Source organism: Cebidichthys violaceus, unplaced genomic scaffold (genome assembly GCF_023349555.1).
Source record: "Cebidichthys violaceus isolate CVI_PGR_0920_01 unplaced genomic scaffold, fCebVio1.0.p SCAF_23, whole genome shotgun sequence".
NCBI lineage: Eukaryota > Metazoa > Chordata > Actinopteri > Perciformes > Stichaeidae > Cebidichthys > Cebidichthys violaceus.
In genome coordinates, this window is record NW_027176406.1 from 9,077,464 (window position 1) to 9,093,761 (window position 16,298).

Below are 16,298 nucleotides of genomic sequence, written 5' to 3' on the forward strand. Positions count from 1 at the left end.
TCCCATGATGAGACGGGAGATGACATTCACTCTACAGCCACACACTGCTAAAAACAAAGAGAGAGGAAACATAACTGCTACACAGGATGATAATAATACAATGATACTGCATGATTTGAGTACATCATAGTGATCACCACAGGGAAGAAATGGGCTGATGTTCAGGTGTTTTTCCACTAAAGTTAGGGAGACTTTGGGGAAGCACAACAACTATGAATGAGTAGACGGGGAAACCGTAACAAGCCTCTCAACTCTTTCTGTAATAGTAAAAGCTACAGTGGCTCATTACCATCTAAAATGTATACATTTGGGGTTTACCAAGACAAATGTTAAGCGCTGTGTAGTTGTTTCCACTCATTAAAATAACTTTTCCAAAAGAAATGTATGTAAATATGATCACAGGAAATAAATCCCTCATTGAACAGTCAATGAGAACAGGATGTCAAATGAAGATAAACGGAAGCAAAGTGTATCACAAAATAGCATTTATTTGATGTAAACTCTGCTTCAGTAAACTGATCACATCTTAATGTCTGGTGTATCTGTCATGCTTAAAATAAGCATTATGATTAAGCACTGTACCATGGGAAGTTTATACTCTCCTTGAATGGCCATAAACAGGCAGGCACGAACGCACAGTTTGGGAATCGGTCGGTCTTTAAAAAGGGAATCCCAAGACTTTACTGTAGAGGTGAAAACTGCGATGGAATGATGCCGTTTTAGGTAGTAAAAAAAAAAGAAAAAGAGTAAGAAGGAATTTCACTTTTGACTGCAGCAAAGAACGGAGACCAGGCTACAACAACAGATACATGTTCAGTTTGTACCACCTTAAGGAAATATGCATGGAGTCAGGTTAGTTTCAAGTTAAAGTTAAGGTTGGTAATCTTTTTTTTTTGTTGTAATTATATTTACATCCTGTCATCAATCAATAAGTCAAATGCTCTGACAAAAAAAAAAAAAAATAAATGACGCATGACTGTAATAAGCCTATCCAATCATTTTAAGCATTCAGCCTGAATGATCCGATTGGATGGCCTGCCTGCGTACCTGCTGGCACTCATTGCATACAAGTCTTCCTCAAACTGCTAGCTTAACAACTGTGGGTACTAACGACGGCTATGTTGGTTGTTTATGTCCATAGAGATCATTTTGGAGGGAGGCCTAAAGGGTTAGTGTTGTAGACTTGGTGACTTTCTCCACAGATTCAGGGACTTTTAAGGCTAGTGCTGCTCGCTACATTGGAAAAGAGTTGGAAATACTGGGCTGGGTTTTAGTTTTTAAATACTAAAATACTCTTGCTATTTTATCAAGATTACCAACCCTATCTTAAAGCTGTATGCACCTAAATATTCTGAAATTAGCAACAATACTGAATGCAGTGCTTCATTTTAGTAAATTAATCTACAAAAGATTCATGATAGAACTAGTCCTCATGCACACTCACTCGTTACGCTCCACACAGAAAAGTCTATTTCTGGAACTATAAACCTTTTAAACACTTTGGCCTTTGTTTTGTAATCAAATCTCAGACGAGGCTCATATAAACTCTTCAGTAATCAGCAACACAAAGTTCAGTCCGGCAGAAATTCATCAGTCCATAGTTAGCATCCTCTTCCATCATACAATGACAGTCTGAATCTCCACCTCCTCTGGGGAGGTGATGAGGTATTCCTCTTGCTGCACCATCTGTATTCCCTCCTCCTCCACCACCGTTTCCTCTGTGGTAACCATCGTAACCGTTCCGTCCGCCGTCTCCACGGTGCCCGCCGTGGCCAGCAGCGTGCCGTCACTGATGGCGGAGGCCAGCGTCAGGGCCACCTGCTCGGTCAGGCTCTCGGGCGTAGCGATGGTGATCGTGTCGCCGCAGTCCGAGATGGACGCGCTCTCCTCGTTCATCGCCATGTTGCGCACAATGATCTGGTGGCTGCCCGTGCCGCCGGCGCCGTGCGACTGGCTGACAATTTGCTGCACCACTTTCATGATCTGGTTTCCCATCTGGCAGGGTTCAACAGAAAAAAGGGAGGAGTCATAAAATAATTAAAATCAATAATTCAACACAATTTTAGAAACTGCTCATGATTGTTCTTATTTGTGCGAGTGTGTATTTGTGTGTACTGACCTCATGCTGGCTGTCTTGAATGAGTGTAACCTCTTCTTCCTGCACCTCCTCCTCTGTTTGAGTCTAGACGTGGATATGAGAGAAGCAGAGCAAATCAAAATGACAGAAGCTGAATCTAGCCATAAGAAACTTGAAATAAATAACCACGACAAATAGCTCTACACTGTGAAGACATTGTTAACGCATGCTGTTTAAGTAAAAGTTTAACTTGCTGTGCTTAAGACTTGTTATACATGTCACCTCCATAAATCACAAGTAGTTAAGTCCTTCTAGTTTGCACTCAAAAAAACATAATAAGAACACAAAACGCAAAAGGCATCAACTCTAGTCTCATCTTCAGTCAGTTACTCTTTGACAGCATACAGTTATTGAAGCTTGGAGATAGATAGTAGTTCAATAAACCTTCAACCCCATCGTTTCCTGCAGCCATCAAGCTGACCCCTTATCCGGAACATTTATCTTTAGAGTCAGAGTTGTTATTTTAAAAGATTTGAAGTGCTTTCTGATATCCATTCATTTTTACTGTGGACTAAAAGTCCTGCAAATTCAATTGCTGCTCACTACAGTCCTACGGCAGCTCCTAGAGATTTGTATAAATACGTTAATCCAAAGGTTTAGAAGTAGTGTAGTCTTCTGTGGGCCTTTCCAACCTTGGCAGGCCCACAAATGTTGAAATGTCTTCAATAAGGAAAAGCATATTATTTTGTATGCGTCTTTAAATTGTGTTTCTATGATATAGAGCATAATGAAGAACCATTCATTTCAGATATTCTTATAAAAATGTCCTCACAGCGTCACGTTTTGCTCTCTTTAATGGTCCAGAAACGTAGTGTTCAAAGTCAGAGCTCTCCGCAAAGGAAAGTGTTGAGTGATTGGTTCTAATCAGAAAATCCATCAATTTACAGTGATGTATCGGCATGTATTCTAATATTGATTGGAAATAAAAAACAACACTTGCCGTGACAACATTGTTTGGGACAGAGGTGCTTGAACAAGATCCCAATCAAATTCTACATATGATTTGCCCTGAAATGCACCGTGAAGCTGTGATCTAAGGAGAGAAACATCACTTTCTCTAAACTCTGCTTCCTAGTGCTTCACCTTGATGATGTACTCCTGTGTGTCTGCCACCACCGAGGAGAACTCCACCAGGACGGCATGAGGATCCTCTGAGATGATGGTTGATGTAGCGAGGCCATCCACTGACGCCTTCTCCTCCGTTACCACATCCGGCTGCTCACTGGAGTCATCCTTCTGGCAACCTCCTGGTCGAAATCACAGTTTGCGTTAATTATGTTCATCTTTAGCACTGCTGCGAATACTAGTTTTCTTTAAGTGTGTCAATGACACAGACCTTTCGCACGTATGTGCCGATTGAGAGTCCCGTGCTCAGCAAAGCCTCGCCCACACTTTGGGCACTTGAAAGGCTTCTCCCCGGTGTGATGGCGGATGTGTCGCACTAGAGAACCTTTCTCCCTGAACCCTCTCAAGCAGAACTGACACACATAAGGTTTATCATCCCCATGGGTCCGCTGATGCACCTGCAAGGCATTCTAAGCGAGACAAAGAGATATGTTAGAGATGTCACAAACTAAACTATGAAATATAAGCTTAGAAGTCTTTGTTGTATAAGTCTCATCTATAAAAAAAAAAAAAAATCACCTTAGTCTTATATCCCTTGTTGCATCTGGCACAGCGGTAAGGTCTCTCATCCGAGTGCGCCCTCATGTGCTCTCGTACATGCCCGATGGTTTTGTACAGCTTGCCACACTCACCACACTTGTACCTCCTCTCGCTGACATGGACTTCCATGTGTTTCTTCAGCAGGTAACCGGTCAGAAACTCCTTATGGCACAGTGTGCACTTGAAGGGCTTGTAACCTGCATAAAGACAAAGTATACACAGAGAAGAATTACATATTATGTATATATACAAAAAGTCCATAAATTCCAACGTAATATTTCTCTAAATTCGGTCCCATCAACTGCTTTCTTTTGATAAAAGTCAATATAAAAAAAAAAGAACATAAGAGGGGAGCATACAGTGACGCTGCGAGTCTTCATTAATAGTGATGGACTTACCCAAGTGGCCCTTGACATGAAAGCGGAAGTAATTCAGTCCCTTGAAGGAGCGATTACAGTGTGGACATGTGTACAATTTAAATGATGTTTGATCAAGTCCATCACCTGCTTCCTGCAAAACAAACACAGACAATGAGGCATCAGAGAATTAAACCTATGTGCGCAAATAATGATTCAAATGTTTCCAGAACTGATCAGTTGATGCTGAATGGAACTGGAAGCTGACATCTTGGTAGAAGAACAGTATGGTGTGTTCTCTGCAGCTCAGGTGCAGCAGCGTTACATCTCAAGAACAGAGCATTGCAATGACTTATCTGAGCTGAACACACACACTGGTAACCTCCCTCTAGCTCACCAAATCAGATCACAATTTACCCCCCCCCCCCCAGTTAGAGTTACTGTTAAATCTAAAAAAAACAACAACATTAGTTTCCTTTAGTTTTTTGTCAGTTCTAGTACTTTTAGAGTAACGTCAAACTAATATTTAAAAAGGACAAATTGCAAAACGTGTCTTTCAGCAGAAATCGATACAGTAAACGCACTGGTCATTATTAATTACTGTCATCTTTACCTCCGTCTCCATCTCCACAAACTCTTCTTTCACCTGGATCTCAGTGACACTCTCATCAACTTCAGGACAGTCAGAAACCTCTTTTTCTATTTCCTCAGTTTCCTCCGAGGTCTCCTCCACCACGGCTTCCTCTGTCCCCAGTGCAATGCCAGAATTGATGATGGCCTGACAGATGAGGTTGTCGCCTGCTGCTGCAGCAGCAGCCAGGGCTTCCGCCTGAGACTGCTCTACTACAACCTGGTGAGATTCAGAGCAACAGGAAAACAGAAAAAGGTTGTATTAGAGTTACAAGCAGAACCATCTCATACTGAGACCCTCAACTCCACTTTTTCTTTATCATTACAAAAACGTGCACCCTTTCTGTACTCACCTGTTGCTCCTGTGTTGTTCCATTCACCTCCATTGTGAAGTGAACCTGATGGAGAACCTCTTGGGAACCGGCCTCCACCACGCTGACGACAGCAGTCTGAGCTTCGACCATCTCCTGCTCCTCTGGCTGTTGTTCCACAACCACTACCTCATGCTGCTGAGCAGCCATTGCAACGCGATCCTCTACGACTCCTGCACAATTCACACAGACCTGTCAGTGACTCAATTCCTTTCCCGCTGGAACAGAACAACACAGACGCCATGCTGGTGGAGGCCAAGGCCGTATTGCTCGGCCCGCTGAAGGGAAGAGAGTCACGTGAGAACCAGAACCAGGACAGCACAGAGCAGACTGCCGGGCCCTACTACAGTAGAATGAGAGCTTTTCTAAAAGGAACTCTTGTGCTCGGAAACACTTTTTTTGTCCACAGGGACCACCAAAATCAACACAAAATGAAAGTTACTCGCAGTATCTTTAAAACTACTACATTGCTCAACTTTTTAAATTCTCAAGGACTTCGTCAATAGCTGAAGCTCATTTTCTTTGATAGAATTCATTGTGCAACACCATGAAGCTACGCTATTCAGCACAGACACACTAGGCACAATATAACAGCTTCTGCAGCATGAATCTGACCTTTTTGTACTCCATCTTTGCTGACCAAGATCTCCTTGTACTGAACAAAGCGGATCTTTTCTGTGCATGGTGTGAGGGCCTTAAGGTGTCTGGTGAGGGCCCCTGACTCTCTGAAGGACTGGCCACATAGGGTGCAGCGATATGGCCGCTCATCTGCAAGAGAACAGGAAGAAAGTTGTGTTATCATTAGGGTAAATGTATTTAAGAGAACATTAATTCAAGGCAAAAAAAACAGTCCATGTTCACAGTCTGTACCAGTGTGACGACGGTTGTGACGAATCAGTGAGCCTTTAGTGCGAAAGGAGGTCCCACATAGGTCACATGAGAAGTTCTTTTGGTCACTGTGAGTTTTCATGTGAGTTCTCAAGATGTTGGTCTGTTTGGTGAAAATAGAACGTATTACAAAGACAACATAGATTGTGATAAATACCCTGCCTTGTATCATTCATGAAAAGGATTTCTAACAATTAGGAAAACTCACCTCAGTTACTTACGTGAGAAAATATAACCGACATTTCCTGATAAAAGACACACACACACACTTTATACGACTCACTGTTTTAAATGTCTTGTCACAAAGTTGGCAAATGTAGCGTCCCTCTTGGGTGACTTTGTAAGCAGGCTTGTTGTCACCGTCAGCGTTGTCAGATAAGGATCCTTCAGTCCCGTCCGAGTGGTCAGTGGCTTTGAGTGAAACAGTTTTCTTCCTGCGACCTCGACCCAACGGGTCTGTGTGGAAAAAAAAGAAGATAAAATAACAATTCAGTTCCTCTGCAGATCCAAAATGTTGATCAACAACTAAATATTTTTTTAAGCAATTTATTTACGATTCACAATTTGCTAATCTCAGCTTCTCAAATTAATTTAATGTTTTCCTTTGTCTTACATGGAAGTAAACTAACTATGGTTTGGGCCGATAGTGGGTTAAAACACACAATTGGAATAACTTGCCTGTGGGAAATGATAATAGGCATTTTTTTCAACAACAACAAATCACGATTTTGCAAATAAATCATTGGCAAATAATTTGACAAAAACAGTAAGTTGCAGTCTTAATGTTAACCCACCATGAGTAGTCTTCGATGGTTCATCCGAAGATGCACCGTCAGCTGTTTTCACCTCTGAAGAAGAACTTCCATTGGCTGCAGTAACCTGCAACCAAAATGCAGATAAACATGTGTTCTCCCTATTGTGACGGTAGTGTTCACCGAATACAAACCCACACGTCCCGGTTCATACCTCCTGATCGGCCTCTTGGCTGTCCGCCTCTCGTGCCTCCACACGTTTGCAGTTGTGTTGCAGCTTGTGCTGAATGAAAGCCTCCAGCGTGGAAAACTCGGACTGACAGCGTCCGCACTTGTGCACATCTTCATCTTAACAGCACAGAGACACAACGTTACACATTACACAATAGGACACCTTCATTAAGTGCTGGTGCTGTCAGCTACCACATCGCTGAAGACATCTGTAACTTATCTGAATACTGCTGACTGGCTGGATTTCGAATCTGAGTAAAGCTGCAGCGGGGACGCAAAACTAGCTAATGTTGTTGCTAAAGGCAGCTAGCTGCTAGCAACGTTTCACGATGGAGGAAGTTAGCTAGGCCCAAACGCAATATTTTATACATACTTCAGTGTTGTTTCAGCTATGAAGAGAGTTACCTTCATCTCCCAGTGTCGTCTGGATGGTGATCGTCTCGTTGCCGTTGGTCGTTTGCTCACTCTCTGTTTCTGCCGTATGATTATTTTCTACATTCATGTCGTTAGAATTCTCCGTCTCTGTCGCAACGCCGCTACGAGGAGGGAAAACATGGCGGATTTACGACCTCGTAGTCATAACAACAAAAGGGCGCGTGCGCGCGTGTCTTTAATCGACAGAGAGGAGACAACAAGAAGACTTTATTTGACCCAATTTTTCTCATAACACTGACATGAAATACTTTAAAAAATGTTCAGAATTTGGTCCTAAATATATTTTTACAAATGTAGATATATTTATACGTATACATTATATAGATACATATTAAATGTATCTATTTATATGTGTTGTGAATATTTCATTAACAATGTTTACACTTTTTTGACAGTGATAATGTATGTATATTTTGCTCTTACTGTTAAAGTATTCTTGAAACATTATCTGCAGCTGTATGCAGCAGCTGTGATGTGGATCAGGACACAGTAATATGGAGATACTTTATTAAACATGGGAAACATCCAAAACCAAGAGCTTTCACTTAGAATACCTTCATTATTAATGTGGAGATCCTTATAGTTATCACAGATTCTTCTGAACGTACACAATTTTAGTTACTGTCTCTCCTTTCTTACAGGAACCCATGATAATGATCCATGAAACTAGAATTTCTGTGAGTCAAGAGCCTTCATTTCAACATAACATATGCGAGTCCAGGTAGCAACTTCTTATTTACTGAACGGTTCAAAAATCTTTTTAATGTTCACACTGTTGTTTGTCTTGCAGGGTTACTTGCACAGAGAAACAATGCTGCATTCTTGATGCAATTTAAATTAAATATTACATAATTGAAAAAAAAAACATTTTAAAGAGGGATACAGTTTACAGGGAAAAACAAAAATGTAAAAATAATACAAAAAATACAATGTAAAACTAGTCCCATTGGGTAAGAGCAATTATTGGGTGAGGGGATGTAGTATCAATAAGCTGTAAATGTGTTGTTTTGATTTATTTTATGAATATATGTTATACCTATAATTCCTCTTTATTCCCATTTATTTCAGGTGAACTAATTAAAACCGCATTGTAAAAGATGACAGGCAAGCACAGCAACATCTGGTTGATGAGATGATGTTTGTCTCTGCTGGAGTTGAATCAAGGTTAGCTTTCACGACACAATAGTAAATAACAAACACTTTACGGCAGTGAATATGGCTTCTCACTTCAGCGGTGTGCTGCAGTTGACAGATCTCGACGACTTTATCACCCCCTCTCAGGTAGTTGAACTATCATAACAAGTTATAACATCGGTTCCATTCAAAGAAGACAAGTTAACGCTAACGATTCATTTCACAGATAGCGAAAACGTTCTGAAATAGCACGCATGTTTCGGCTAACGTCGCTAGCTAACCGTTAGCTGATCCAGTCAGTTCTGCTGTTTGAGCTACAAAATAAACGCAACCACGAACCCCCCTGGGTAGAAGCTAATGACGATGTATTGTTCTCTAATTGTTGTAACTGATGTCAAAACCTGCAAACGTTTAAAGCATCGAAGGCGTGCTACACAGTTAGCTTGCTGCTAATGTTAGCAATTGTGTAACTACAGTGAAAGAGCAATGTTGGGTAATAACTACGTATACGTTACTGCCGCACGAGTCATTGTCAGATAGTGAAGAAAATGACTTAAATGAATCTGTCTAGAAACGTTGGTCTAGTGTTCCCATCTATTACTGTTTTTTATCTTGTATATTATTTCTTTATTTACTTATTTAATTATCTTTCCTTTGTTGTTGTCAGGTGCCTTTGGGTGTTGTTATGACCTGCTGTGTTTATCATGTTCATAAAGTTGATTAGAAGGAAATAAACCCAAGTGTCTTGCAGTTTGGTTTACATATGTGGTTTATGTTTTGCAGGAATGTGTCAAACCTGTTAAAGTAGAGAAGAAACACGGCAAATCTGTGGCCAGAATTCAAATAGAAGATGACGGCAGCTATGTCCAAGTCAACCGGGTGGGTTTCACAGCTTAATTAAAACCTGTGTGTGAAGGAACATTGCACCACTATTTACCTTGATGTAATTTGCCTTCTGTTTGCAGGACGGTGGTAAGCAGAAGCTGGAGAAAGCGAAGATCACACTGAATGACTGTTTAGCCTGCAGTGGCTGTATCACCTCGGCTGAGAGCGTCCTCATCACTCAGCAGAGCCATGAGGAGCTCTTCAAAGTGCTGCGCAACAACGAGGTAGATTATGTGTTTGGATGCTTGTGTAGTACGTGTCTGGTTATGATCACTTTTGCAGCTTTGGGAATGTGATAGCAATAACGTTGGGTGTCGCTGTATTTCGTCACTTGAACTCCCTCCACAGTCCAGCGCCACAGAGCAGAAGGTGGTGGTGGTGTCGGTGTCCCCGCAGTCTAGAGCCTCACTCGCGGCACGCTTTGAGCTCAGCAGTAGCGAGGCGGGCAGGAGGCTTACTTCTTTCTTCAAAGGCCTTGGTGAGTGCAAGTGTTACTTTTTCTTTTGAGCGGTTGATTTAGGCAGACACGACCACTTCTGAAGATTATTATCATTATCGCAGGGGTTCATCATGTGTTTGAAACGAGCTTTAGTCGTACCTTCAGCCTGCTGGAGAGCCAGAGAGAGTTTGTGGAGCGTTTCCAGAGGAAGGAGCAGGACAGCAAGAGTCTGCCCATGCTGACATCAGCCTGTCCAGGTATTCCTCTAAAACCCTGTTTTCGCCCCTCATTTCTCATCAGCTCTCTAGCTTTCAGTGCCCCTTTTAAATTGCAGATTCTTGCAATGTGAAATTTCATGGATTAATATAATGTAAAAGTAGAATTAAAAAGTTATTAATTTCTATGTAGCTGACCTGATGTGCTTAATAAAAGGCAAAAGGCAGTGTCGGTCACTTCAGTGTAATAATAATTACATTTCTTATGATAGCCATGTTTGCTCAAAGACATCTCCCACCGTGTGTGTGTGTGTGTGTGTGTGTGTGTGTGTGTGTGTGTGTGTGTGTGTGTGTGTGTGTGTGTGTGTGTGTGTGTGTGTGATTTGCTCAGGTTGGATTTGCTATGCAGAGAAGACCCACGGGGAGTTCATTCTTCCTTACATTAGTTCCACTCGCTCCCCCCAGCAGATGATGGGTTCGCTAGTTAAAGGCTATTTTGCTGAACAACAGGTACCGGGACATCTGTACATCAGATATTGCATTTATATTTGTATATATATATATATATATATTTGTATATATATATATATATATATATATATATATATATATATATATATATAATTTTATTTTGTTATTGAGTTGTGTATTGTCTGTGTGTTGTTAGGGGCTTAGTAGAGCAGATCTACCATGTAACAGTGATGCCCTGCTTTGACAAGAAACTTGAGGCCTCGCGGTCAGACTTCTACCTGAACGAAGCTGAGACTCGAGAAGTGGACTGTGTCATCACATCTGGTACAGTAACAACTCTTATGATGCTCTTTGTCTATATGAACGTGGTGTATCATCTCTTTTATACTTTTCTCATGCTTTTCTCACGTCTCACATAGGAGAGGTTCAGAAAATGCTGGAGGAGAAAAATGTGTCTCTTAATGATGTGGAACCTGCACCGCTAGATACAATGTAAGTTATGGGACATTTTGTTTTTGTTAGCCATGGCTTGACTCCCCAGAAGAACAGATGAACTCACACACACTACATAATTATTCTTGACCCAGGTGCAGCAGTGTGAGTGGGGATGAGTTCCTGAGCCATTCTGGGAGCGGGTCAGGGGGTTACCTCCATCATGTCTTCACCTATGCAGCCAAGCAGCTGTTTGGAGAGGAAGTGAAGGAGCTAACCTACAAGACCCTCCGGTGAGTCTGTCTCAGCTTTAAGAAGCTTGACTGCTTTGTTGGTGGAACAATCAAGCTTGAGTCCGGTACAAATTCATGTTTTTAGAAGCTTTATGTGTGCAGGCTGAGAGGAAGGGCCGATCATCTGTTTAAAAATGAATTGCACCAGCTTGCTTGTCTTGTGTATAAGTGTTTCCACCTTACCTGGTTTTCCCACCTCAACCCCTCTGCCACAGGAATAAAGACTTCCAGGAAGTGACTCTAGAGAAAGATGGTGTTGTCCTGTTGTCCTTTGCTTCCACATACGGCTTCCGAAACATCCAGAACCTGGTGCAGAAACTCAAGAGGGGGAAGTCGCCGTACCACTTTGTGGAAGTTATGGCCTGTCCCTCAGGTAAATGGAAATATGCAGATGTAAACTTTCCCTGTGTGTGCCATTGCTCTGTTGCTCCATTAGTACAACATATATGACTTTTTATCAGTTGGATAAATGAAACAATAAACCCAGCATCCTCTTGTCTATATTCAGGCTGTCTAAACGGTGGTGGACAGGTGAAGCCCTTACCTGCTCAGAACCCCAAGGAGCTTCTCCAGAAGGTTGAGGAGCTCTACACGGCAGAGCGACCCCTGTCGCCAGAAGATGACACCCGCGTGGCCGAGCTGTACCAGACCTGGCTCCACAGTGTAGGGGAGGAGAGAGCCAAGGAGCTGCTGCACACTCGCTACCACACTGTAGAGAAGATGACAAACGGACTCACTATGAAGTGGTGAAGAATGCTTTTGCTACAATCCATTAATTTTTTTAGAGCAAACACTGACTACAGAACCGTCCAAATATATATATCCAAATATATATATATATATATATATATATATATATATATTTATATATATATATATATATATATATATATATATATATATATATATATATATATATATATATATATATTTATATATGAGACTATGTCTGTCTCTCTTCAGAGAGAAGAGAAGGGTTGTGGGCAAAGTGGAATATAAGCTGGTTTGATGAAGCCAATAATCTTTTAAACCACTTTTCTCCGTCTAAAAGTTGTGTGCCTGGCAAGCAGAGCAAGGGCGTAGACACAATGCTCAACCCGAACCAAAATATGTATATGATCTCATGTGCCCCTATACTGCTGATTGTCCTTCCAAATGTATACATAGTTAATCATTATTGTGCCACCTGTTACACTTTGAAAATGTTGGCTGAAATAACACAGCAAAATATAATCATTCCGTGATTATTTAACCATATGTATATTGACAAATAAAACACTTTATTTAATTGTAGCCACTTATTTTGTAAATTCTTCTTAAAAGATGCAAAGAATGTGTCCAACAGAATATCGACTCATTTATTGAATAATCTTGACTCTGATGTTCAATTATAAACTCAAGTGAGGATTCACTCACTATGAGAAGAAAAGCATCAATTTACATTTATAGTGATGCAAACTGTTATTTCAACCCTTGTACAATTTATGAGTGCAATATATCTGACTTCAAAATACTGAGTATAAAGTGCAGAATTATACACAAATTAACTTAAATGGCATTTTACGGTTAATCAATTGTGTAGAGTCCAACTGCAAAAAGTAAGCAAGAGAGAAACTGTACAGTATAAATACAGTATATCCAAATGAAATTATTAAAAAGTAAATTAAAATTCTCTGGCAGTCACAAGGATACCAGACATAAAAAATAAACATTAATAAAGAGTGAAAGTGGACACAAGGAAATTGCACCCTACAATACATCACGGCAGTGATCTTGACGTCAGATACAAAGTCTCTCAGTTGTTGCACAGTTCCGCTCTCTTACCGGCTGCCTCTCCGGACTTTTAGACCCGTCAGTCATGCACAGTCAGATCGCAGATCTCCATCTCATGCGATCTCTTTTGGTGCGGTGTTTGTCTGATTCCGGACTGTATTTACTGCGACACGGTGTGTCACTGCGTGTCCCCTTATCTAGACTTCTAGCCAGATTGGTTCCGCCCTGTTTATTCCCGAATAGTCAGATTGTCAGTATTAATTACTTTACAAACTGCTTTATTTTCCCTTTATTTACAATTAGCTTAAATCTTCTTCAGTTCTTTATATTCCTTCTATTTATGTAAAAGAACAACCCTGTTTGACTTGACATTGGTTACAATCCTCGTCTTTGGATAGACCGGATATCACTGTGACACAGACTCAGATTTTCAGAGATTTTCAGATTGCACTACCAGTGCTGTCTTACTGCACAGGTACTTTTACTTTCTGCAGTACATTTTGCTGATGATAACATACTTGACTAAGGTTTTGAATGCAGATATTTACTCGTAATGGATTGTTTCATCAGTATTAGTACGTTTACTGCAGTGAAGGATCTGAATATGTTTTCATCCACTAATTACTTGTCAGTGATTTAAATTGGGCAAACAGTTAATATAGAAACAGTGGTCCCTAATCTACAGATCCTTGAGCGGGTCCAAATTGTTGCTCATATTATATACAACTACATTATATCACTTCTGTAAATATGTCAATATGATTAACTAGAAAATGCATTTCCTGCTGAAAATGTGGTGGAATGCTGAAAGATGAAATGAATTGCAAAAACATTGCTGAAAATACAGAAATGAGAGACTACCTGTCTGAAAAATGTTGAAGCCCGAAAGCATTTAAACTGCACTGCTAAAAACCCTTCTAGTTGAAATGTCTAACTATGGTGTCTGTAGCTGAAAGTATGAGAAAGAAGAAGGCTTTGAAAGTTGAAGAAGTTTAACAGGATTTGAAGATTTTCTCCATAGATATCCCATTGAAAAAAAATTGCAAAAAGCTTAATAATATAAATAGTTTAAAGATTACAAATATGAAGTCATATCACCCTCTCCTGAAAGAGCTGAACATTTTGATATTCGAACGGTTTCTGTGGCTTAAAAAATGTCAGCAGTAGTGATATTTGTAGTAGTAGTAGTAGTAGTAGTAGTAGTAGTAGAAATTGTAGTTGTAGTAGAAGTATTATTATTAGTAGAAGTACTAGTAGCATTAGAATAAGTACTAGTAGTAGCAGTAGTGATATTTGTAGTAGTAGTAGTAGTAGTAGTAGTAGAAGTTGTAGTTGTTGTAGAAGTATTATTAGTAGTAGGGCTCCGAGAAACAGGACGCTGGCCTGGCGGCGGGAACTGGAGGTCGCTGCGGCTCGACGGCGTGGTGTCCCGTGGATCGACAACGGAGGGCATGCAGATCGGCGGCGTGATGTCCCGTGGATCGACAACGGAGGGCAGGCAGATCGGTCGAGCCGCAGCGACCTCCAGTTCCCGCCGCCAGGCCAGCATCCTGATCCCCGGAGCCCCGACTCTGAGAGTCCGAGTCCGATCTGCCTGTGCACCTGTGTCCTGTCAATCAACAAAATCAAATAAAAAATCAAATCAATGTTCTATATTTCTAGCCCTCTAATTAATTATATATCGTATTAATACAATTGTATGACACAAAGGTGACTACAAAGAAGAAGTACTGGAATCTGTTTAAGTTTAAGTGATTTTAACAAAACTGCAGCTAGAAGATTAAAATGATCAAAGTTACGTCATAAAAGAAGTTCCAAATGGTATTTGAGTTTAAAAACAAAGATATTATTCTACAGTAAAAACATCTCTGACGGGTTTATGGATATTTTTAATATTAGTCTTATTTACCGGTATTATAATTGAATTAACAGAGAGTTGTAAACTACTTCAACATGTTTTCTTTGTGATTGTGTGTGTGTGGCCTCCCTTTTTGTTGCCAGCCTTGAGCCAGGTGGTAACACATATGATTGCCGTTGAGCAGAAACCTTGTATGTCCAAAACACAGGTTACAATATTGCTTACATCACAACTCTAGGCTAAGGTGGTGCGCTCTACTGGACTCTATCGATAATGTTCTCCTCCCACCAGCAAGCGTTGGACCACTGAAAATCAGGACATGCCTCCCCGAATACATGCAGACCCCACAGTATACAAGGCAGTACACCCCACTGCTAAACCATCTGTAACACTCATCAGCTAGCACTTCAGCTCTAACTTCAGTTAGAAGTTGTAGAAGTTGTAATTGTAGTGGAAGTATTGTTTGTAGTAGACGTATTAGTAGCATTAGAATAAGTGCTAGTAGTAGCAGTAGTGATATTTGTAGTAGTAGTAGTACTAGTAGAAGTTGTAGTTGTAGTAGAAGTATTATTAGTAGTAGAAGTATTAGTAGCATTATAATAAGTACTAGTAGTAGAAGTAGTGATATTTGTAGTAGTAGTAGTAATAGTAACACAAGTTGTAGTAGTAGTAGCAGTAGTAGTAATAGTAGTAATACTAGAAATATTAGCAGCAGTAGTAGTAGTTGTCGCAGTATTAGTAAGAGCATTAATTATTATTATTATTAACAAAAAAGCCTAATTTTGAGCTTAATATTTAAATACAGTTAATCCATGGGGCTTTTATTTTGGCAGGGTGGGGGAGAGAGGATGAGAGGAGACAGAATCATAATGTTTGAAACACACAAACAGAGGTTATTAAATGGCAGGCTTCATCACAAGCATTTCAGTTAGATTTCACTCTGTGAGGCTTTTATTTTGAAAGGGTGGGGCTGGGTGGGTGAGAGGAGACATAATCATAATGTTTGACAAACACAAACAGAGGTTATTAAATGACAGGCTTCATCACAAGCATTCCAGTTAGAAATCACTCTGTGGGGCTTGTATTTTAAAATGGTGTGTGTGTGTGTGTGTGTGTGTGTGTGTGTGTGTGTGTGTGTGTGTGTGTGTGTGGGTGGGTGTGTGGGGTCCTCTAAAAATCTCCAAGACCTGAATGACTGTATGAGAGAGACACACACACCGAGAGAGAGACACACAGAGAGATGGAGTGTATGTGCTTGAGTCTGTGTGTTTATAAACATCAGTAATTAGCTGCATTAAGAACACCGCGTGCCTGCAGCCATTTCAAGGAGAAA

The 16,298-nt window shown here is 40.6% G+C and overlaps 2 protein-coding genes across 3 annotated transcripts; one reads left to right on the forward strand and one right to left on the reverse strand.

The window, feature by feature from the left end:
• Nucleotides 1–468: 468 nt before the first annotated feature.
• e4f1 (E4F transcription factor 1) lies at nucleotides 469–7,588 on the reverse strand. 2 transcript variants are annotated; one of them, XM_068719088.1, is made up of 14 exons: nucleotides 7,436–7,588; nucleotides 7,014–7,147; nucleotides 6,842–6,926; nucleotides 6,331–6,503; nucleotides 6,030–6,150; nucleotides 5,775–5,927; nucleotides 5,142–5,332; nucleotides 4,772–5,008; nucleotides 4,201–4,312; nucleotides 3,782–3,999; nucleotides 3,474–3,672; nucleotides 3,221–3,381; nucleotides 2,120–2,182; nucleotides 469–1,995 (listed from the first exon to the last, which is right to left on the reverse strand). In XM_068719088.1, the coding sequence occupies exons 1-14, from the start codon at nucleotides 7,530–7,532 to the stop codon at nucleotides 1,618–1,620; spliced, it is 2,322 nt and encodes a 773-aa protein (XP_068575189.1). In that variant the 5' UTR covers nucleotides 7,533–7,588; the 3' UTR covers nucleotides 469–1,617. The 2 variants fall into 2 exon arrangements, with proteins under 2 accessions (XP_068575189.1, XP_068575188.1); XM_068719087.1 differs by having other exon boundaries at nucleotides 3,221–3,384.
• A 1,082-nt stretch (nucleotides 7,589–8,670) lies between these two features.
• Nucleotides 8,671–12,169, forward strand: narfl (nuclear prelamin A recognition factor-like). The gene is made up of 11 exons (XM_068719100.1): nucleotides 8,671–8,746; nucleotides 9,383–9,478; nucleotides 9,565–9,708; nucleotides 9,833–9,962; nucleotides 10,046–10,180; nucleotides 10,530–10,662; nucleotides 10,806–10,933; nucleotides 11,029–11,101; nucleotides 11,197–11,334; nucleotides 11,550–11,707; nucleotides 11,843–12,169. Exons 1-11 carry the CDS (start codon nucleotides 8,681–8,683, stop codon nucleotides 12,082–12,084), a joined length of 1,443 nt encoding a protein of 480 aa, XP_068575201.1. The 5' UTR covers nucleotides 8,671–8,680; the 3' UTR covers nucleotides 12,085–12,169.
• The last annotated feature ends 4,129 nt before the right edge of the window (nucleotides 12,170–16,298 follow it).

Excerpts from the sequence above, each read along its gene's own strand:
- e4f1 (XM_068719087.1), bottom strand. The coding sequence starts at position 7,532 with ATGAATGTAGAAAATAATCATACGGCAGAAACAGAGAGTGAGCAAACG. Across the intron at positions 7,148-7,435 it reads GACGACACTGGGAGATGAAG|ATGAAGATGTGCACAAGTGC; the intron begins GTAACTCTCTTC and ends TGTGCTGTTAAG. Across the intron at positions 4,313-4,771 it reads TTGTGGAGATGGAGACGGAG|GAAGCAGGTGATGGACTTGA; the intron begins GTAAAGATGACA and ends TTTGTTTTGCAG.
- narfl (XM_068719100.1), top strand. The coding sequence starts at position 8,681 with ATGGCTTCTCACTTCAGCGGTGTGCTGCAGTTGACAGATCTCGACGAC. Across the intron at positions 8,747-9,382 it reads ACTTTATCACCCCCTCTCAG|GAATGTGTCAAACCTGTTAA; the intron begins GTAGTTGAACTA and ends TATGTTTTGCAG. Across the intron at positions 10,181-10,529 it reads GCTGACATCAGCCTGTCCAG|GTTGGATTTGCTATGCAGAG; the intron begins GTATTCCTCTAA and ends TGATTTGCTCAG.